The 22,026-nt window shown below is 39.1% G+C and overlaps 1 protein-coding gene across 6 annotated transcripts in view; it reads left to right on the forward strand.

The window, feature by feature from the left end:
• The window catches only part of CCDC88A (coiled-coil domain containing 88A), a 139,939-nt gene that overhangs the window by 16,966 nt on the left and 100,947 nt on the right, over nucleotides 1-22,026 (forward strand). For all 6 annotated transcript variants that reach the window (XM_008254392.4, XM_051842868.2, XM_008254395.4 and 3 more), the window contains exon 3: nucleotides 15,816-15,924. In XM_008254392.4, coding sequence (XP_008252614.2) covers nucleotides 15,816-15,924 — 109 coding nt within the window. The remainder of the gene's footprint in view (nucleotides 1-15,815; nucleotides 15,925-22,026) is intronic.

The raw sequence follows: 22,026 nt of genomic DNA on the forward strand, positions 1-22,026 counted from the left end.
TACTAAATTTTGCTAGTATAAAAAAAATCAGTAATGACCTGAAAAGGCTATTAAAATACTCTTCCTTTATCTACAGAAGCAGTTTTAAAATCTAGCTATCTTCTAATAAGCCCAACACTAAAGAATTTTTACAAAGATGTGAAAAATCTCACTCCCTGTTTAAATCTTTTCCTGTTTTGGAAAAGATAGATATCATTAAAATGTTATTTGTGTTAACATACAATAAGTTTGTTATTTTTGGATCTATTACTACTTTTAAAAAATCCAATTTCTAATATAATAAATGTAGACAGATATAACCCATATAAATAAATGATCCTCAGCAGCTTCCTCAATGATTTTTAAGAGTCAGAAAGGTTTATGGGACCAAGAAGGTTGAAAATTGCTATCTTAATATTTCAAGGACTCAAATCTATGTACAAATGTATATTGGATTTTGATTATTTTGATGTTTATTTGAAAGTTTTTAAAAACATTACATCTCTTTGTAAATCAGTGAATATCTATCATAGGTTTTTATTCAACTTTTGTAAAGGTAATTTAATGTGTCTAAAATTGCACTAAATACAAGAAGTCTTCAGAAAGCTCATGGAAAAATTATATTCTGAAAAAGCTATTCATGAATCTCAAAAGAATTTTTGCACCAAAATAGCTTATCTTTTCATTCATTTTTCCATGAACCTCTTGCAACACTCTAGTACGTGAAACGAGCTGAGTCTGTAATTTCTTTTTTTTTTTTTTTTTTGGACAGGCAGAGTGGACAGTGAGAGAGAGAGACAGAGAGAAAGGTCTTCCTTTGCCGTTGGTTCACCCTCCAATGGCCGCCGCGGCCAGCGCGCTGCGGCAGGTGCACCGCGCTGATCCGATGGCAGGAGCCAGGAGCCAGGTGCTTTTCCTGGTCTCCCATGGGGTGCAGGGCCCAAGCACCTGGGCCATCCTCCACTGCACTCCCTGGCCACAGCAGAGAGCTGGCCTGGAAGAGGGGCAACCGGGACAGAATCCGGCACCCCAACCGGGACTAGAACCCGGTGTGCCGGCGCCGCTAGGCGGAGGATTAGCCTAGTGAGCCGCGGTGTCGGCCTTGAGTCTGTAATTTCTATGTGATGACTTAACGTGTTACGTACTTCTCTCTAGGAATGTTGAAACAACTACTGTGAAAATCAAATTAGTGTATGTAAAAATTTCTGTAGATATGTAAAATATTGTTAATATTAGGTTTTATTGTCAGTTATCATGCATAGTGATTGAGTTTGTGAGGAGGTGAGAAGAGGGAGCAATTAGATTGAAGGGATTTTTTTTTTTTTAAAGCCACTCATTTCCCTGATTATACTCAAGGCTGAGATACCTTACTACGTGGATATCCCTTTAGAGTAGTGATATCTACCCAGTTAATTATTTTTCATAAAGCAAACATTCAGGTTTATGTACATTTGAAGTTATATACATAAATTAGTATTTCAGATGTTTACAGTGATGTGCAAATGTTGTATAATTATGTTACCATATAAAGTACCTCAAAAATTAAAAACTCTATACAAGGAATTTTAAATTACCATGGCATGATCAAAAACTTGAGCATATGTAGGGGAAGCACTGGCAGTACATAACCACTGTCACTTAAGCACTATCACAGAACAGATGGTCCAAGAAGACCCATGACAGTTTTTGCAGTCTCAGTAAAGGTTATAAAGCCATTAAAACTATCAGATTTCTATTTCTTACAGTTATTAGTGAATTAAAAAAGATATAGTCATTGATCATACAAAGACCAGGTCTTAGAGTATTAGTGTTGCAGAATTGCTAACTTTTCCTTCATCTTTTCTTCTAATTAAAAAATTTCTGTATATAATGATAATACTATCACCTACTTATTATTCTAACTGAAATTAATGCAGCTTGTCGTAAGTAGGCCATTTATAAATGTAATTGCTTGAGGCTCTCTATAACTGCCATGTTGCATTTAACTTCTGGGTGGATGAATTTGAGCTGTATTGCTAGACTGCCACTAATGCATTTTTCGTTTTCATCTTAAGAGATGATTGATTTGAGATTGTGTTGTCTTAGAAGTAGCAGTATCTGATTAGAAAAGTTCTTGCTCACACTTTAGTGTCTCATATGTTTCAACAGTAGCTCATCTTTCATTTTAGAAAAAGGCCTTTCCAAAAATAACATTCTTTTAGGAAAATTATATGCTTTTAAAAAGTGCTAATCAAAATTTTTTTAAATTGTGTTAGAGTGCTCTGGATTAATTTTAACATTTTAAGTAGTAAATGAAATGAAAGGGAGAATATTTAGGAGACTTAATAGACTGCAGTTTGTTTTTAGAGAATTCTGAATGCATACTATAGCCAGTTTATTTAAATTAGTGCATTGTGATTTGCATTATAGTAAAAAAAACCTTAAAATACACATAGGAATGGGCATTCCATCTTTATAGAAGATATAATCATCTTTCCACAGGAGAATTTTATATTGTTTTGTTTTCTGTGGCTTATGCTTGGCCTCCTAAATGTCTTTTGACTGAATCCCTAGCATCATCGTATAGTCATTAAATGTGCTTCAGCTAACTAACACTCAGACACAATTACTAATAATTTTCCCTAGAAGCAAAGAAAACGGACAGATTTCGTAAGCAAACATTTGCTATGGGTTTCTTATTTTTTAAACTATTTAAAAAATATTTTACATGTTTAAAAGAATTAGTGAAAACAGCAGTCAGTTGCTCATTCCCTCACATTTCAGTTCATTTGTTTTTGTTAGCAGTTTTCCTGTTAATTAGCTGCATAATATAGTGATAACATGCCTATTCTGGTATTTCTTCATTTATTCCTTTTGGACATTAGCCATTGACTTCCTAACAATACTATATATGATTTATCTTTTTATGGCCCATTTATATTTCTCCTTACCCTGTCTTTCTAATATTGTTATTGTTAAGTTATTTAATTCAGTAATCAATATTACACTATTAGAACTACGTTTATTGCAAAGCCAAATACTATTTTTCCTGAAGTTACTAATTGTCTTGACTTGCATAATTTTTTTATAAATTCATCCTCTAGTATTCAACTGTTTTTCCTGAAGATGGAACAAAAGCCTTTTCTGGTGCTTTGAATTGAGGGCAGTTCCTCTAAAATAAAGAGATCCCATCCTTAGGGTAAAAAGGCCTGTTTTCCACGAGCCTTGCACATGTCATATGACTCTTACTCAAATTAGGAATGAAATCTGAGCCTTATAATGGAAAGTGTATTGATCTCTAGATCCATAACTTAGTGATTAATCAGGTGTCCAAGTCCAGAAAGTTTGTGATAATAGATTATTGTGTAATATCCAATAATCCTGAACAACTAGAATTTCTACCAGATCATAGAAATCTCAAATCCCATGTACTCATTTCAAAGATTTTTGGCACAAGGCAGAACAGTTTTAGAAAACTTTTATCTCCATCTCTTTAAGATTTCCATTGAATATAGGATTTGTCTTAACTATTGAAGTACTTTTCTGCAACCTTTTGAAATACTTCCTCTAGCTTAAGTTGTGTTTTTTAGTCTTCCTTGGATTTCTGAAATAATTAACCTGATGTTATTAGTAAGTAAATGAAAATGAAATAATTCCTTCTTTTAATATTCAGAAGTGTCTTAATTAGCTAAGGAGAGAGGGGAGGAAGGCAGAGAATGGATCTTCTTCAGTTTGATTACTCACTGTAAAAACAGAATTTGGAACACACTCAATCAGTGCAAGAAAACAGTGATTTTGTTGTACACATGGGTTTTATAGGTAACATTGCTGGCAACCTTTTTCTAGCGATCTTTGCTTTCCTATATGATTTTACTAAGAGAACAGGCTAGAAGAGAATAAAGGAAATAATTCTAAAATCCTCATGAAATTATTAGTGTGGACTATAATTTTCTGACTTATGGCAAAATTAGGTATCTCTAAGTATTTTTTAGGTCTAAATGTTAATAAGTATATAAATAGGAGACAGCCTGGGTGAGAGGTATGTTTGGGGATTCCAAGAGAAGTGAAAAGATGGAAGAAGGCTAGAGAGGAAAGGTATTTTCTGGAGGTCTGATTGCAAATGAAACTCAGATGATTTGACATCAGTATGCCTAACTTCTTGTTTCTAGGGACATTCCTGTTCTGTTCTTCCAGTTACCATAGCTTGTCTAAACCAAGTCTTTATGTGATAAGTAATATGGCCAATACAGTAGGTACTCAGTGAATATTTAACTTATTAAAAAGATACCAGAGTTGGTTACATAAAGTGAATTTTTTCCCTTCCATTCGGAGTTTTTACACCGAGACTTCTTGACCATGCTTTTCTTTGTCTGCTATGACACATGATCTGACTTCTGTAATATAGTCTCCTTGTTTTTATAAACAGTTATGGTTGGTGTGTTTACTTCATAGTAAACTCTTACTTGCCGGCTAGTGCCACGGCTCACTAGGCTAATCCTCTGCCTGTGGCGCCAGCACACCGGGGTCTAGTCCCGGTCGGGGTGTGGGATTCTGTCCAGGTCACTCCTCTTCCTGTCCAGCTCTCTGCTGTGGCCCGGGAGTGCAGTGGAGGATGGCCCAGGTCCTTGGGCCCTGCACCCGCGTGAGAGACCGGGAGAGGCACCTGGCTCCTGGCTCCTGGCTTCAGATCAGCATGGTGCGCTGGCCGCAGCACGCCAGCCGCGGTGGCCATTGGGGGGTAAACCAACGGAAAAGGAAGACCTTTCTCTCTGTCTCTCTCTCTGTCCACTCTGCCTGTCAAAATAAAAAAAAAAAAAGAAAAAGAAAAAAAAATCTTATTTGCCTTAGGGTGTTCTGACTTTATTATTTCCCTTGCACTAAGCATGAATCAGTCCTAGGTCAGACTTAGCCTGCCTTACTAATATTCTCCCTTGTTTTGTAGATCTAGGATTTAGGATCTAGATCTAGGATTTAGGATTCTATTGTTCAACTGATCTTTGAAACACAAACTTTAGTGGGAAGTATCTATTCCAGGCTGTCAAGTGAGTTGTCAGCTTGGAGAATTTCCTATCATTAGAAAGCACCAATTTTTAAAATACTGTGCCTGATTGTTTTTTTTTAGATTTAGTGACAGAGAGAGAGAGAGGTCTTCCATCTACTGGTTCACTCCCCAGATTGCCACAACAGCCAGAGCTGTGCCTATCTGAAGCCAGGAGCTTCTTCTGGGTCTCTCACCTGACTGTAGGGGACCAAAAACTAGGGCCATGCTCTGCTGCTTTCCCAGGTACATTAGCAGGGAGCTGGATCAAAAGTGGAGTAGCTGGTGCCCATGTGGAATGCTGGTGCTGCAGGCTGGGGCTTTAACCCTCTGCACCACAGTGACAGCAGGAAATTTGCTAATGTTTAGAAGTGAAAGTGAGAATAAGATATGGTCCTTGCTACCAAGGATTTTATATTCTGGTGAGAAAGTAAAGATAAAAAGGCAATTAAGTACTCTTATTAGGAGAAACCTGTGATAGAAATATGGACCAAAGAATGGGGATAGAGATTGTTCCATGGGATAAGGCTGAGAGAGTATATAGTCTAGGATTGTGAAGATGATTATTAGATGATGTAACAATGTAACTAATCATGTTACATTAAAAAAAATCAGATGGGAGTGGCTACAGGGTAAAATTTGGGTAAAATTCAGGTACTCATTCAAGTATAGAATAGGAATGGAAAAGAACTTACCCTGAGAACGAGTATCCATTAGAAAATTACAGTAAACATCATGAATTAATGATAAAACATTAAAAGCAGTCTCTTGGAGTGAGCATTGTGGTGTAGTGATGAAGCCACTACTTGGAACACCTGCATGCCATATCACTGTGTCTGTTTAAGTTCTGGCTACTCTCCTTCAGATCCACTTTCCTGCTGGTGTGCACCCTGGGAGGCAGCAGACGATGGCTGAAGTATTTGGGTACCTATCATACTGGTGAGGACCTAGATGGGGTTCCAGGTTCCTGTCTTCTGCCTGACCCGGCCCTAGCTGCTTTGGGCAGTTGGGGAGTGAACCAATGGGTGGAAGATCTCTTTCTCACTCTCACTCTGCCTTTTAAATAAATACAAATAAATGAAACTTAAAAATATTAAAAAAAATTAATTTGAGAACAAGTATTGCAACATATTAAAAGAAAACAAGAAAAGAAAGAAAAGAGGAGGGAGGAAAGAAAATATCATGTATTCTATCTGTGAAATTCATGAAATTTTTCTGAATATATTAATAAAATGTAATAATAAATAAATACATTTGATAAGATATATCTAATATTTGTGAATTCAATAAGTAAAGAAATACAAAAAAATCAGCTGAGATATAAGATTGGAAAGGAAACAGATTGTCATTTGCTGATTTATTTATTTATTTTTTACCTAGTAAGTTCTGAAAGATGGTTAGAAGTTTAACATATAAAAACCATGGTTTTCATATTATATACTAGCAATGGCCAAGTAGACGATGTAATACAAAAAAATCTGTTTCATAAAATAAAAATAATCTCAACTAGGGAAAAATTGAAATGTGTAAGAATGCTGGAAAATTTAAAAATTTTACTGATGGAAATAAAATGTCAGTTTTTAGTTAAATTATTATGAATAAAATTCCAGTAATTGCCAATGTTTTTTTTTTTTTAAGATTTATTTGTTTATTTGAAAGAGTTAGAGAGAGAGATCCTCCATCCTATGGTTCACTCCCCAGTTTGCTGCAACAGCTAGAGTTGTGCCAGTCCAAAGCCAGGAGCCAGCAGTTTCTTTTGGGTCTCCCACGCAGGTGCAGGGGCCCAAGGACTTGGACCATCTTCTACTGCTTTCTCAGGCCACAGCAAGGAGCTAGATAGGAAATGGATCAGCTGGGTCTCAAATGGGTGCCCATATGGGATGCTGGTGCTCCAGGCCAGGTCGTTAACCCGCTGCACCACAGTGCTGGCCCCCATAGAAACTTTTTTTTTTAATTAATTAATTTATTTATTTGAAAGGGAGAGTTAGAGGCAGAGAGAGAGAATGGTCTTCCCTCCACTAGTTCACTCCCCAAGTGGCTGCAGTGGCCGGAACTGAGCCAATCAAGCCAGGAGCCAGGAACTTCTTCCAGGTCTCCCACACAGTTGCAGGGGCCCAAGGACTTGGGCCATCTTCCACTGCTTTCTCAGGCCATAGCAGAGAGCCAGATCGAAAGAGGAGTAGCTGGGACTCGAACTGGCTGCCATACGGGATGCCAGCACTGCAGGTGGCTCGGCTTTACACTCTAGGCCACAGTGCTAGCTCCCATAGAACCTTATAAACGTCCTACATTTCATGGAAAACAGCAGAACATATGACTAACTAATTTCAAAATATTTATTTATTTAAGAGGCAAAGGGACAGAAAAGGAAAGAGATCTTCCATTTGCTGGTTCACTCCCAAAACGGCCTCAATGGCTAGGGTTGGGCCAGGCTTAAGCCAGGAGCCAGGAACTCCATCTGGGTCTTCCTCATGGGTGACAGGGGCACAAGTACTTGGGCCATCATCTGCTGCCTTCCCAGGTACATTAGCAGAGAGCTGGCTGAAAAGCAAAGCAGCCAGGATTTAATTGGCACTTTGATATGGGATGTAACTATCCTGCTGTGCCATAGCACCAGCCCCAACCAACATGATTTGGAAAACAAAAATGTCTTAGTAAAATCAAGATGACATTAAAGATATAGTAATATAAAAGAGGTGAATGACAAAGGAATACACTTCAAAAGACCCATGCTTACATGAGAATCTGGTATGCCATAGAATTCAGAGAGAAATGAGAAGCACTTCAGTAAATGGTGTCAGGATAATTGATTATCAGCGTGGACAAGCTCCAGATTATATTCAAGGGAACCTTCAAGTGTACTCACAGCCAATTAGAATAAGAACATTTGGCATGGTTGCTAAAGATAATTTCTCACAGAAATTGATAGCATTCATATGTGAACAATAACCTATAAGTAAATATATTTTTAAAATATTACACTTTAATAGCAAAGATTATAAGGACTAGATCTGGTAAGTTTACTTCCTGGAGAAAATTATAAAGTGGTTTTGAAGAACTGAATGAATGGAGAGATATAAAACGCTCATCAGTGTGAAGACTATGCTTCAAGTTGTCATTTCTTCCTTAAAAATATATATAGATAGAATGTGATTCCAGTCAGACTCCCAACAGGATGCAAAATATGATAGACTAATTCTAAAATGTCAAGGAACATGAATAGTTAAGGTGAATTTGAAAAATAATTTACTCAGATAGTCTTGGCTCCATGCACAAGACGCACAGATAGATAATAGTTAAGGTGGTGCTGTTGAATTGGAATGTATAGATAGGCTAGAGGAACATAAAGGAAAGCATAGAAATAGACCAGTCATTAGCATAAAGGAGTATGTTAAATGAAAGTCATGGGGCCAGCACTGTGGTGCAGCTGGTTAAAGCCAGCATCCCATATGGGTGCATGTTCTAGACCTGGCTGCTCCTTTTCCAGTCCAGCTCTCTGCTGTGGCCTGGGAAAGCAGTAGAAGATAGCCCAAGTCCTTGGGACCATGTACCCAAATGAGAGACCTGGAAGAAGCTCCTGGCTCCTGGCTTTGTATTGGCACAGCTCCGGTCATTGCGGCCATCTGGGGAGTAAACCAGTGGATGGAAGACCTCGCTCTCTGTCTCTGCCTCTCTCTGAAACTTTGTCTTTCAAATAAGTAAAATAAATCTTAAAAAAAAATGAAAGTCATAGCAACGAGGGAAAAGAAAGACCAATCAGTAAGCTATTTACATGTATTAGCTATTCATTTGGGGCAAAAAATACTTTATCTCATTTGTGAAACTAAATGCCAGATGGACTAAAGACATAATTTTTTGTCTTACAGTCTACTATTTTAAATTGTTAGAGTGTTACTGTATAGTAGATTACTTATGGTTTAAAGAAAGTTTGTTGAAATAAGACATAGTGAACAAAACTTCAAGAAAAATAAGTGAATAATCACACAAGACACAAACTGAAAAACATAGCAAAGGGAATTTTTACCCTGAAAATAAGCTACTAATCAATTAAAAAATCTTAACTCAATAGAGAAATAATGAAGTTCAAGCAAATGAATGTAAATAATTTATAGAAAAGGAAATTAAAATGATCAAAAAACATGAAAACATCTCATGATTGCTCTTGTAATAAGAGAGTTCTCGGTTACAACATAGAAACACTACTGTTTGTGGTGGGTTAAAGCCCTGGCCTGTAGTACTGGCGACCCTTGTGGGCGCCAGTTCAGGTTGCCTGCTCCTCTTCCGATGCATCTTCCTGCTCTGTGGCCTGGGAGGGCAGTGGAGGATGGCCTGGGTCCTTGGGCCTCTGTACCCTCGTGGGAGACCCAGAAGAAGCTCCTGGCTCCTGGCTTCGGATCACCCCAGCTGCAGCCATTGTGACCATTTGGGGAATGGACCAGAGGATGGAAGATCTCTGTCTGTTTCTATGCCTCTGCTTCTCTCTAACTCTGCCTTTCAAATAAATAAATAAATCATTAAAAAAAAAAAAAAATAGAGGGGCCGGTTCTGTGGCATAGCCAGTAAAGCCGCCGCCTGCAGTGCCGGCATCCCATTTGGGTGCCAATTTGAGTCCCGGATGCTCCACTTCCGATCCAGCGCTCTGCTAAGGCCTGGGAAAGCAGTAGAAGATGGCCCAAGCCTTTGGGCCCCTGCACTCACGTGGGATACCCGGAAGAAACTCCTGGCTCCTGGCTTCGGATCAGCGCAGTTCCAGCCATTGTGGCCATCTGGGGAATGAAACAGCAGATTCAAGACTCTATCTCTGCCTCTGCCTCTCCTTCTCTCTATGTAACTCTGGCTTTCAAGTAAATAAATAAATCTTTAAAAAAAAAACACAACTGTTTGATACCAGTTTAACTATATAAAGTGTTAAAAGGGATGTGAGAAAATAGGCTCTTGTTGGGAATGTAAACTGGTGTAGCCATTGCGAAGATCTCTTTGACAGTGTTTATTAAAAATAGATACACATAAGCCTTATGCTCCAGCAGTTCTCTTTTCCTCAGAAAAAAATTTAAGTATGTGACATATGTGCAAACAATCAGAAGGATGCCCATTGCAGCATTATGTATATTGGTGACATTTAGGAATAATCTATCAAATAGATGAAAAGAAAGCACAGTTGACAGCAATTAAAAGCAGATAACTATATGAATTGGTATGGATTGACCTCAAGAAAAGTGATGAATTAAAAAGTATAGTGATAGTTTTATACTATTTATGAATATTTAAAATACTTTCTGTAGACATACTAATATATGTGTTTAAAGAAAAGGTGTTGTGTAGGAGTTGGTCGTCAGGGAGACTTTGGTTTTATCTACATTGTTCTAATTTGAAAGAGTATATTCAGATATTACTGAAATAATTATTATGTTCAAAGGAAAAGGAATAGAGGCAAACATGGTAAAATGTTGGCAGTGTTTAATTATGAGTGATAATATGGGCAATTGTTAATTTCCTCATGCTTATTTCTTTGTTTTGTTTTGTTTTGTTTTTGTTTTTGTTTTTGACAGGCAGAGTGGATAGTGAGAGAGAGAGACAGAGAGAAAGGTCTTCCTTTGCCATTGGTTCACCCTCAAATGGCCGCCACGGCTGGCGCACTGCGGCTGGCGCACCACGCTGATCCGAAGACAGGAGCCAGGTGCTTCTCCTGGTCTCCCATGGGGTGCAGGGCCCAAGCACTTGGGCCGTCCTCCACTGCTTTCCCGGGCCACAGCAGAGAGCTGGCCTGGAAGAGAGGCAACCGGGACAGAATCCGGTGCCCCGACCGGGACAAGAACCTGGTGTGCCAGCGCCGCTAGGTGGAGGATTAGCCTATTGAGCCGTGGCACCGGCCCATGCTTATTTCTATGTGGTATTTTATTGTTTTTTTTTTTTTTTTTCTCTTAAGCTAAGATAATACTGTTTCTTTACCCTTTCCCTTCCTTTCTGAACAGTTTGTCCTAAAACCATAGAATAGTGCAGAATAAAACAGGTGTTTGTGCTGATGGAAGTTGGGTTTTGGTAGACTAGAGTATAGTATTAGTGCTGTGCTGCACAGGGTATTGAAACCCAAGCAAGGTGGAAAAGCTGACACACAGAGTTGGAGTATACCATGACTAGAGTGGGACATGAGCCTGAGCAGGATATGAAGACCATTCACATGTGGAGTGAAGTCTGACTGGATTGAAGGCATCAGTGAGGAGGGGCATTCTGGGATAGGAGGGAATCAAAATTGGTTTAAAGAAATGTCCAAGTGGAAAAGTGGTTCAGTGTGGAGAGTCAGCTGGAGAAAGGTTCCCAGGTGTAGGATGTTAGCAACTAATCTGGGCTACTAAAAATGTCATGGATAAAGGGATATCTGGTAAGGGAAATTAGAGCATAAATGAAGTGAGGAGGATGGTCTGGTGTGAGGTGTCAGATGTAAATGAGAAGGGGTTCCATGTGAGATGAAGGAATTGGTTAGGGTCGGAATTACAGTTACATTAGATTGGTTACACATTGATTAAGTAAATCAATATATAAAATTAAGTATTAAGGATAGTAGGAACAAAGTTTTCACTGTCAGAGGAAAGAGTTACAGATTTGGGTAGAAGGAAAACTAGAATGAATAGTGTGATTATATTGGAATTGGGGATAAGGATTAATGTGAACTCATCGTTTTCAAAATGTTTACATAGATATTTCTGAGAGTACCAGGAAACAGCAACACCTCAATAGCAATGAACACATCTAGGATATTCAGAATAGTGTTTTTCATTAAAATAGAGAAGAAACTTATTCAGGGTTGAGGGGGTGAACATTAAAGGTGAATCTGGAACATTTTGCATCATAAATCACTAAAGCATTTAAAGAATGATGGAAACGGGTGCTGATTTGTGTTCTGGCTGCTCCACTTGCCATCCAGCTCCCTGCTAATGGCCTGGGAAAAAGCAGTGGAAGATAACTCAAGTTAAGGTCCCTGCTACCTACATGGGAGATCCAGATAAAGCTCGTGGCTTCTGCCTGGCCTCTGTGAGTATCTGGGTGGTGAACCAGCAGATGGATCATCTCTCTCTCTGGTTCTCCCTCTCTCTGTAACTCTGACCTTCAAAATAAGTAAAAATAAATCTTAAAAAGAATGATGGGAGCATATCAAAGGACACAAATCAGGTTGAGAAAGCTCCTACCAGCTATGTCTAGGACACATTGAATATCAAAGTAATTGTAGTAATATGATAGCCAATTGAATAAATAGAGAACCATGAATCCATACTGATAAATAAATAAATTGAAGATTTGATGAAAACAAATTATCAAGATAGTTTCAAAGCACATTGTCACAAAATACTTAATTACAAAAGGAATGTAGTCTCATAACAGTACCAACAGATACTAATTTAATTTGATGAAAGTGAATGTTATCAGTAATGGGACAAATTGCAGTCATATACTGCTTTTTAGGATGTGTTGAGAAGAACCAGTATAGATACATAACTTGTGCGTAATTATGAGCCAGACAGCCTAATTCAGGGATGGGGAACCTTTTTTTCTGCCAGGGGTTGTTTGGATATTTATTACATAATTTGTGATCCATATAAAATTATCACTTTAAAAATTAGCCTACTATAGATTTATTGAATTTCCATTTGCCTTGGCAGGGCCAGACTAAATGATTTTGCAGGCACTGTTAGATGTTCCCCACCCTCGTAGTCAGACAAACCCAGTGGAAAAACATCCTTTGAAATAACTAGGCTCTAATATGCTTCTTAGTATCTATTTCATGGACTTCAAAGATTGGCTGAACAACTTAGCTGAAAAAATTACAAAGATTCAGCCTATTGGAATTCAGACTACTAAATGTGAAGTGTGATTCTGAACTAAATCCATTTCCTATAGAGAATATCCACTCATTATTGGGACCAGTAGGGGTACTTAAATGGTTCTGAAAATTGGACAGTATAGTAATATATAATTGCTAATTTCTAGATTTTTAACAATAATATGTTGGTAGAAAAAATATTCAAGGATTTTTGGGTTTTAGGTCAGAAACTTACTCTTAAGTCACTTAGAGAAGACCACTGTTCATACAGCTTTTTAGTAAGTTTAATATTGTCCCATGGATCTCTTAATTTCTGGGTGTCTAGTAATTTTGTATCACATGCCAGACATTGTGATCATTGCATTGTACAGTGTCTTCATTTGATCCTTTAAGGAGTGATAAATTTCATTTTATCAGATTATCAGGTTACTTGCAGTTTGATCCTTTCAAGACTTGTTTTTTAAGCTTTTTAGGAAGATTCTTGATTAACATTTCTAAAATTGTTAGTCCTGCTTCTAAGATATGACTCTTCTGAGGTCCCTGCTAAATTTTCTGGGTGTTCATTAAAGTCTCTTCCATTTTGTCTGTGCAAAACTCAAATTTCTCTCTTTACTTTTTGAGCTTTGGGAATTGTTTAGCTTACAGATATTCTGCAATTTTTCTTGTGGAGGCTTTGGGTATACATATACAAATTAGTATTTTCACAACATCTTAAAAACAGATTTTTGGAGCTCTTTGTTAGTGTAGCTCTCTTCTCTCAGTGTTGTTAATGTAGCTCCCTTCTCTCTGGTGTTCTTTGTGATAAGTTTTACTTCATTCTCTACAAATTCCAAGCTTTTTCTCTAAGTTTAGTGGATCTTGGGCTATCTTGCTCTCTGTACCTCATTTTGTGGAGTGTCTTACTGCTTTCAATAGAGAAAACCTAGCCTTGGGTTAGCTACTGTTGAAGTCTGAAAACATCTTTACATAGTGTTTTTTTTTTTTTCCCAGTACTTTATTACAAGAGAACAAGTTTACCCTCATTTCTCCTCAAAGTAGCTACTTCTTCCTATTTTAGCTTAGTTTGGTTGCATTGTTTTATCACATATTACTGAACTGTGAACAATCTCAATATAGATGATTAAACTGACCCATGGATTGGAATTGACAGTATAGGTATAGTCAAAGGAAAGGCGCAAGATTTGGGGATGAAAGGATCAAAGTCTTGGAAGCAGGCAGGAGAATGATTGAAGTAAAGCAGTAGTTCTCAAGAATGTGAGCTGAGGATCCTTTCATAGAACTTTTCCAGTTCTAACTACTTATCTGTGTGGAGCTGAATTTTCTGCATATATTTGAATCAAAATAATAAATACAAAAAACAAATAAACAGATATAATAAAACAAATAAATATAAATAACAGAAGCAAAGATGGAAACCAACCTGTTTTAAAATTAAAATAGTGGCTTTAAAGAAATTCTCAAGAATGGTAAAACAGTACCACTCTATTTATTAAAATTTTTGTTAGCATTGGATAGACTTATTGTTATTCTTAAATTAGTTAATAGATAATAACTTCAAAGTTTGTCAGTTTTAACTTATACTGTAGTAAATATAACCCTCAAAGCTGTGTGGAACTATCAGTTAAGATTCTCAAGGAGTTTTGAGGCCCAAAAGTTTGAGTATTACTGAAATAAAGCACCATAGAGTCTAATCTAAAGAAGGAACTGAAAGCGTCAGGAGTGTAATGGTCTGAATAAAGAGATGGTTTAAAGAATGAGAGATTTCTTTTCAGTCCATATGCTTTTTTGGGTAGATTTCAGTTTCTTGACTTCTCTGCTGCATCCTTGTGTGGAGGTGCCTATATCTAAATTCTATAATCATGGAATAATGTCCTGTCCCAGGAACTGCTTAGGTTCTTACTTTTTGATATTCTGGACTTAGCCTTTGCACAAGGTTTCCTGATTTAATATATGCTATTTCATTTGGTAGCAGCTCCAGCGCTAGTGAGATGTCTTTGCGCTGATAAGGAAGAACCTCATACCTGCTTATGTTCTGGCCTCAAATTTTTATTTTTTAAAGATTTATTTATTTGAAAGCCAGAGGGACATGGAGAGATAAGGATCAAAAGAGAGAGATCTTACATCTGGTTCACTCCCCAAATTGTTACAACAGCCTGGGCTGGGCCTGGCTGAAACCAAGAGCCAAACTGGGTCTCCCACTTGAGTTACAAGGACCATGTCCTTGGTTCAAAGCGGTGCTTTCCCATGCACATTAGCAGCGAATCTGGTTTGAAAATGAAGCAGCTGAAACTTGAACTGGCACTCTGATATGGGACGCCAGCATTGCACGAGGCAGTTTAACACACTGTGCCATAATGCTGGCCCCTGGCCTCAAAATAACTTTGTTTTGATGCCATGGCTTTCACTTAAATTTCCCGTTGTTAACCATAGCTTAACTATTTTTGTTTCTCAGTTTCTGCTAATCTAGAGTCATTCAGCCCTTTACTTTCATTGACTCTACAAAGCTTGCCCAAGATAAAAAAAGTACTAACCTGTTTTGTCTACTTCATTATTTAATTTGGGACGTTGCCTGCTCAAATATAATCCCCAATACCTATTGAGGAGAAATAACATCTATTGGTTATTAGCCTGTTTTTTAAATTATTGATTTAAGTGTGTTTATTTTGGGTGATGGAAATATGTGTGAGTCTTCAAAAGAAATGAGAGGTTATTCATACCAGGGTTGTGGAAAGAGAAAATGAGAATGAAGGACAACATCTGACTAGGTTTCAAATATATTGTGCCACTGCCTTAGGAATATCAGTTGCATTTATTTATATTATTTGGAAGCACAGAAACATGTCCAACTAATCAACTGTCATTTTGGGTCATCTGTGTTAATGGAGATGAATACAAAATTTGTTTAAAGAAAACATGTATTGTATGATTAGTTTTGGCTATTTCTGCATTGACGATTTCATTTCAATTTAATTTTAGTTCAAAGAATTTTTTTATTTCTTACAGAAATCCTAAATCGGAGAGTCAGAGAGTAAATAAAAAAGTCAACAATGATGCTTCACTTAGAATTCATAACCTGTCCATTTTGGTGAGACAGATAAAATTTTATTACCAGGTAAGTGGTCCCTCTTTTCATCTGGTATTTTAGCAACTACTTACATATTCACATTTTTGTGTTACTTAGTGTCCATCATGTAACAAATATTAAATGCAAATTATATGCCAGGTTGTGGTCTGTTTGCTGGAGATAGAGTAGCAAATAGTGTATTACTTATAAAAAATTTAAACAAGACTTCATAATTATCTAATATTAAAAATTATTACTGGAGGCTGGCATTTTGGCATAGCGAGTAAAGCCACTGCCTGCAGTGCCAGCATCTCATTTGGGCGCCAGTTCGAGTCCTGGCTGCTCCACTTCCAATCCAGCTCTCTGCTATGGCCTGGGAAAACAGTAGAAGATGGCCCAAGTACTTGGGCCCCTGCACCCATGTGGGAGACCAGGAAGAAGCTGCTGGCTCCTAACTTCGAATCAGTGTAGCTCCAGCTGTTGTGGCCATCTGGGGAGTGAACCAGTAGTTGGAAGACCCCCCTCCCCCCCAGCCTCTCTGTAACTCTGCCTTTCCAATCTTAAAAAATACATAAAATACTGTAATAGTTTTTTAAAAAGATTTATTTATTTACTGGCAGAGTTAAACAGAGAAGAAGGAGAGGCGGAGAGAGAGAGAGGTCTTCCAACTGCTGGTTCACTCCCCAGTTGACCAAAAAGGCCAGAGCTGCACTGGTCTGAAGCCGGGAGCCAGGAGCTTCCTTTGGGTCTTCCCACATGGGTGCAGGGGCCCAAGGACTTGGGCCATCTTGTATTGTTTTCCCAGGCCATAGCAGAGAGCGGGATTGGAAGTGGAGCAGCCAGGACTTGAACTGGTGCCCATATGGGATGTTGGCACTGCAGGTGATGGCTTCACCTGCTACGCAACAGCACCGGCTCCGTTTCAGGTATTTTTAAAATCAGTTCCCACAGGAAAACTGCATATTGTGACACTTTGTTAGCCTGGTTGATTATACCTTTGAAAAATATATTTTTCATTGCTTTTTATAAAAGTTTTAAATTGAATACTAATGCCTGCAACAGTCACGGTTAGGCTGGGTCAGGACAAAGGTAAAGAGTTGGGAACTCAGTCTAGGGACTGCATCACCTGAGCCAACACCTGCTGCCTCCCAGGGTGTGCATTAGCCGGAAGCTGGAATTGAAAGTTGAGCTGTGACTCACACTCAGGTACTCTGAGTTGTAGATGTCTGAAGTGGCAGCTTAACCACTCTGCCAAATACCTGTCCCCATATTTCACTTTTTAAATGTCAACGTTCAGTACATTTCTGGGAATCACTGTAGTTTGATTGCACAAATTTTGGTATGGTATACATCTACTTTAAATTTTTATGGATTTTAGAGGCAAAGAGACTGAGAGAGAGAGAGAGACACAGAAGGAGAGCTTCTGTCCAGCAGCTCACTTTCCAAATGTCTGCAGCAGCTGGGCCTGGGCCAGTCTGGAGCCAAGATCTATGAACTCAATGCAGGTCTCTCATGTGAGTGGCAGGAGCACAATTATTTGAGTCATCACCTCTGCCAGCCAAGGTCTATGTTAGCAGGAAGCTGGAATCAGTAGCTAGAACAGGATATTGAACCTAAGAACTCTGATGTGCAATGCTTCTCTTAACTGCTAGCTAAATTACACCTTGTTGTATTTTTTTTAAAGATTTATTTATTTATTTGAAAGTCAGAGTTAAACAGAGAGAAGGAGAGAGAGAGACAGAAGTCTTCATCTGCTGGTTCATTCCCCAGTTGGCCGCAACAGCCGGGACTGTGCTGATTTGAAGCCAGGAGCCAGGAGCTTCCTCCGGGTCTCCCACGCGGATGCAGGGGTCCAAAGACTTGGGCTTGGACTATCCTCTTCTGCTTTCCCAGGCCATAGCAGAGAGCTGGATCGGAAGTGGAGCAGCCAGGTCTTGAACTGGCGCCCATATGGGATGCTGGCACTGCAGGTGGCGGCTTTACCTGCTACGCCATAGCACCAGCCCCCCACCTTGTTATATTTTTTAAAATGTTTATTTCTTTGCATTTTCTAATTTTTGCCTTACTATTTAGCATGATTTTTATTTTCTAAACATAGATTGTTTTTCAAATGACTTTGATTTTAATTTTTGGTCGAAGAATGTGGTTTTTATGACCCTAACTCCTTGATATTTGTTAATAATTACTTGGCTTGACCTTAATTTATTTTGTCTCGAGCTATTGAAAAATATGAGTTGAAATGTCCCTTTATGATGATGAATTTATCACATTTTCCTTTATATACTTGAAACGTTGTTAGTGGGTACGGATGATTTTAAAATTGTTATCTTTCCAGAGAAGTGGGTTATTAGTAATTGTTTTTCTTTCTGTTAGTTTAACACTTTTCACTCTGTTCTTGTTTTTTGAAAAGCTGCTTCTGAAATTACCCTTTTCATGCTTTACATAGCAAAAGCCACAATTAATTAATATGTACTCTTTTGTGGAATAAGTACTATGACATTAGAATGCTGCAGTTCAGTCTCTCCTTTTTTAAAGATTTATTTGTTTTTGGTTATTTGAAAGGCTTAGTGAGGGAGAAACAGAAGGAAAGATTGATCTTCCATCTGCTTTTTTACTCCCCAAATGCCGAAACAGCCAGGGCTGGGCCAGACTGAAGCCAAGAACCACATCCAGTTTCTCACCTGCGTGGCAGGGATTTCAGTACTTGGGCCATCATCATCCATTGCCTTCCCAGAACATTAGCAGGAAGCTGGAAGGGCAGCAGAGAAGCCAGGTCTCTTAACAGTATTCTGATGTGAGATCTGGGCATCCACGTGGCAGTTTAACCCAGTGTACCACAACACTCACCCCTCTTAAGACTTTTCAGCTCTTCTTATCTTGCTTTCTAATTCTGTTTTTTAACACTACAACTTAGATATTGAAAGTTATGTTAAATTAAAAAAAAAAAGTATTTCTTTATTTCAGGCTTTGTTTTATTTTTCTACCTGTATCTCAGAATTTCCTTTGGTATCACTTTCTTATTGAAGTATGTGCTTTAAATGTTTGTCTGTAAACACCTTTATTTCACCCTTGTTCTTGACAGATAATTTTATTTACTTCTAGGTTGCACTAATATGCACTTCTAGATTGACAGTTACTGTGATCTCAGTCCTTTGCAGATTTTATTCTTTCTTGGATTTATTTTTGGCCTAAATAAGTCACTATCAGGCTAGCAAACAAAAAGCAAAACAAAACAAAAATTCTAAGATTTTTTTCGTAATATTTATTTTTTTATTTCAAAGTCAGAGTTACAGAGAGAGAGGAAACAGAGCTATCTTTTTTTAAAATATTTTATTTATTTGAAAAGTAGAGTTACAGACCGTGAGAGGGAGAGACAGAGAGAAAGGTCTTCCTTCCGTTGGTTCACTCTCCAGATGCCTGCAACAGCCAGAGCTGCGCCGATCCAAAGCCAGGAGCCAGGAGTTCCTTCTGGGTCTCCCACATGGGGGCAGGGGCCCAAGGACTTGGGCCATCCTCCACTGCCTTCCCAGGCCACAGCAGAGAGCTGGATTGGAAGAGGAGCAGCTGTCGCTCCCCCATTCGCGGAGGAACGACACCGGACCCTGCGCTATTCTTTTGTCTGCTCGGCTCTTCCCTGCTTAGCTGCCGTTCCCTCATTCGTGGAGGAACGATGCCGTCCCGGGTTAGCTGCCAGCCCCTCCACCTCCGTGGAGGGGCGGTACCCCCCGCCGCTTTCCCCGCTTCCGCAGAGGAGCGGCACACCGCCGGCCGGCTCTCTCAGGGGCTGCTCAGATGTTCCTCAGGTGTTCCTTCAGATGTTCCTGGTGCATGTTGTCTCTCTCCTCCTTTATAGTCCTCTTCCACCAATCCATGCTCTGCTACCCACACGCTGAGCACGCTGTTCTCCTCCAATCAGGAGCAGGATCAGCTCCTGCAGCTTATCAAACTGATGAGGCAGCTGTGTAGAGGTTGTTTGGTCTCTCTCTCTCAGCGCCATATTGTGGGAGAGCAGATGCATAGAATAAGTCTTAATTCCAGTAACTTAGTCTAGTCTCAGTTGCTCCCCACAGCAGCCAGTACTAGAGCTGGTGCCCACATGGGATGCCGGCGCTTCAGGCCAGGACGTTAACCTGTTGCACCACAGCGTCAGCCCCAGAGAGCTATCTTCTATCTGCTGATTCACTCCTCAAATGGCTGCAATGGTCAGGGCTGGACCAGGCCGAAGCCAGGAGCTTTTTCTGGTCTCCCACATGGATGCAGGGGCCCAAACTCTTGGGCCGTCCTCCACTGCTTTCCGAGGCACATTAGCAGGGAACTGAATCAAAAGTGGAGCAGCTAGGACTCGAACTGGAGCCCGTATAGGGTACTAGCACTGTACATGGTGGCTTAACCTGCTGTGCCACAACATTGGTCCCTGCTTTTTGTTTTTTTAATGATTGATTTATTTATTTGAAAGGCAGAGCATCATCAATGAGAGGGTTGAGATAAGGAGAAGGAAAAATCTTCTTCTATTGGTTCACTCCCCAAATGACCATAATAGCCAGACTGAAGCCAGGAGCCAGGAGTGCCATCCTTGTCTCTCATGTGGGTGGAAGTGTCTCAGGCACTTGGGCAATCTTCTGCTGTCTTCCCAGGTGCAGTAGTAGAAAGCCGGATTAGAAGTGGAGCATCCAGGACTCCCAATATGCACTCTGATATGGGGTGCTAGTATTGTAAACAGAGGCTGAACCCAGGGTGCCTCAATGCTAGCCCCTCCTGATGGCTTTTACTTTTAATGTTGTCTCTCTTAGTATTGCCTCTTTACGATTGACTTGATATTCTTCAGTTACTTCTGTACTATTCTATCCTCCATGTTTATTAATCTTTTTAAAAATATTATCAAGTCTTCTATATTCTGAGTAACTTTTTCAGAACTTTGGTTTACTAATTTGCTCTGCATCTGTGTCAAATCTTGTTTAACCCATTGATTATATCTTTCATTTTTGCAAGTTCTATTTGGCTTTTTTATATATGTTTTATAATTTTGTTCATTCTTTTAATTTCCTTTTCTCATTAGAAACTGAAAGAATTTTAATAGATTTTGTGTTCAGTAATTCTCAGATCTGAAGGATGTGAAGATCTCAGTCTCCCCTTTGTTTTTCTTGTGGTAGTGGTAATGTGGTAGCGGTGGCAGAGATGTTTGTGTTTTAATTGTGAGCTCATTTCTGAAGAGAGCATTGTTTAGCAATGTTTTGGTGTATGGGCAAAAGGATGCATTACTTCAGAGAAGATTTGTTTTGTTCAACCAGCCCGTTTTGCATTTAATTTATTTTAAGCCATTTGATGTTATTTTGAAGCCATACTGATACACTGAAAAAAAAAAAAATTAGGAAAAAAGAGAAAATGCATATAGTTCCAGAGCCAGGAAATTGCCACTATTATAACCTGCATATAGATGCTTCCGGATTGCTCTTTTCCTCTGTATTTGTGTATTAATAAATTATGTGCAGCTGTGTGTGTATGTGTTTGGTTCACACTTTTAAACTGAGACCACATTATTGCAAGTTCTTGGGGAAACAGGCCTCTCTTGACTGTCTACCAAAGGTCAGGAAAGTCAGCTTCTTCCTTGTCTTCTTTTGCAGGGTTCAGCTTTTATTTTGGTTTATTATTATTTTTAAATATTTTTTTTAGGGGCTGGCGCTGTGGCTTAGTGGGTTAAAGTGGGTTAACGCCCTGGCCAGAAGTGCCTGCATCCCAAATGGGTGCCGGTTCTAGTCCCAGCTGCTCCTCTTCCAATCCAGCTCTCTGCTATGGCCTGGGAAAGCAGTAGAAGATGGCCCAAGTCCTTGGGCCCCTGCACCCACGTGGGAGTCCCGGAAGAAGCTCCTGGCTTTGGATCAGCACAGCTCCAGCCGTTGAGGCCAACTGGGGAGTGAACCGTCAGATGGAAGATCTCTCTCTCTCTCTCTCTCTGCCTCTGCCTCTGCCTCTCCCCTCACTGTGTAACTCTGACTTTCAAATAAATAAATCTTTTTAAAAATTTATTTTATTTATTTAAAAGAGTTACAGGGTGAGGTAGAGACAGAGAGAGAGGTCTTCCTTCTGTTGGTTCATTCCCCAGATGGCCACAATGGCTGGAACTGTGCCAATCCGAAGCTAGGAGCCAGGAGC

Source organism: Oryctolagus cuniculus, chromosome 2 (assembly GCF_964237555.1).
Source record: "Oryctolagus cuniculus chromosome 2, mOryCun1.1, whole genome shotgun sequence".
Taxonomy (NCBI): domain Eukaryota; kingdom Metazoa; phylum Chordata; class Mammalia; order Lagomorpha; family Leporidae; genus Oryctolagus; species Oryctolagus cuniculus.